Raw genomic sequence first — 1377 nt, 5'->3', positions numbered from 1 at the left:
TCAACTGTGATCTGTGAACCGATTTTCAAAATGTTGAAGAAAGATGCTGCAACAAGTTGGACTGAAGAGTGCCAGAAAGCCTTTGACAAGATCAAGGAATATTTATCCAAACCACCTGTTTTGGTCCCACCGGAACCTGGGAGACCTCTGCTACTCTATTTATCTGTACTAGATGGGCTTTCAGATGTGTCTTGGGACAACATGATGAGACGGGAAAAAAGGAGCAGGCCATATATTATTTGAGTAAAAAATTCACACCCTATGAAGCACGATACTCTTTGCTGGAGCGCACCTGCTACGCTTTGACATGGATAGCTCAAAAGTTGAGGCACTACTTTTGTGCCTACACCACATTTCTAATATCAAGGATGTATCCGCTAAAATACATCTTCCAGAAACCCATGCCTACGGGAAAGTTAGCAAAATGGCAGATACTACTGAGTGAGTTCGACATCATCTATGTTACTCGGAAGGTGGTCAAAGGGCAAGCATTGGCAGATCATCTGGCAGAAAATCCTATAGACGGAGAGTACGAACCACTAAAAATGTATTTTCCCGACGAAGAGGTATCATTCGTAGGAGGAGATATCACCGAAGCCTATGATGGTTGGAGAATGTTCTTCGATGGAGCTGCAAACTTCAAAGGAGTGGGTATTGGAGCAGTCTTAGTGTCAGAAATGGGTCAACACTATCCAGTATCCGCAAAACTAAGGTTTCCATGTACTAACAACATAGCAGAATATGAGGCCTATATCTTAGGACTCAGTTTAGCCATCGACATGAACGTTCAGGAATTAATGGTAATTGGAGATTCAGACCTTCTAGTACATCAGGTTCTAGGAGAATGGGCCACGAAGAACACAAAGATATTACCATATTTGTACTGTGTACAAGAGTTGATGAAGAGATTCAAAAAAATAGAGTTCAAACATGTTCCGAGAATCCAGAATGAGTTCGTAGATGCATTGGCCACTTTATCTTCCATGATACAACACCCAGACAAGAATTTCATCTATCCTATCCTAGTAGGGATTCATAATCAGCCATCTTATTATGGTCATGTTGAAGAGGAAATAGATGGAAATCCATGGTTCTATGACATCAAAGAATATTTGGAAAAAGGAGAGTACCCGAAGCATGCAGATCATACTTAGAAACGCACACTCTGGAGATTATCCAACCACTTCTTCCAAAGTAGAGGAATTCTATACAGAAGGACTCCAGATCTGGGATTATTACTGTGTGTCGATGCCAAGGAAACATCCAAATTGCTCGAAGAGATACATGCCAGAACTTGCGGACCGCACATGAATGTCTTTGTCTTACCTAAGAAGATATTAAGAGTAGGATATTTTTGGATGACTATGGAAACAGACT

At 41.1% G+C, this 1377-nt stretch overlaps 1 protein-coding gene across 1 annotated transcript; it reads left to right on the top strand.

The window, feature by feature from the left end:
- The first annotated feature begins 401 nt into the window (after nt 1–401).
- LOC138897928 (uncharacterized) lies at nt 402–1154 on the top strand. Its single transcript, XM_070183952.1, has one exon. The coding sequence runs from the start codon at nt 402–404 to the stop codon at nt 1152–1154; it is 753 nt and encodes a 250-aa protein (XP_070040053.1).
- The last annotated feature ends 223 nt before the right edge of the window (nt 1155–1377 follow it).

Source organism: Nicotiana tomentosiformis, chromosome 8 (assembly GCF_000390325.3).
Source record: "Nicotiana tomentosiformis chromosome 8, ASM39032v3, whole genome shotgun sequence".
Taxonomy (NCBI): domain Eukaryota; kingdom Viridiplantae; phylum Streptophyta; class Magnoliopsida; order Solanales; family Solanaceae; genus Nicotiana; species Nicotiana tomentosiformis.
Note: the sequence above shows the minus strand (reverse complement) of the source record. Positions and strands in the feature narration are given on the sequence as shown.

Bases quoted from the DNA above. Each gene is read 5' to 3' on its own strand.
- LOC138897928 (XM_070183952.1), top strand. From the start codon at position 402: ATGCCTACGGGAAAGTTAGCAAAATGGCAGATACTACTGAGTGAGTTC.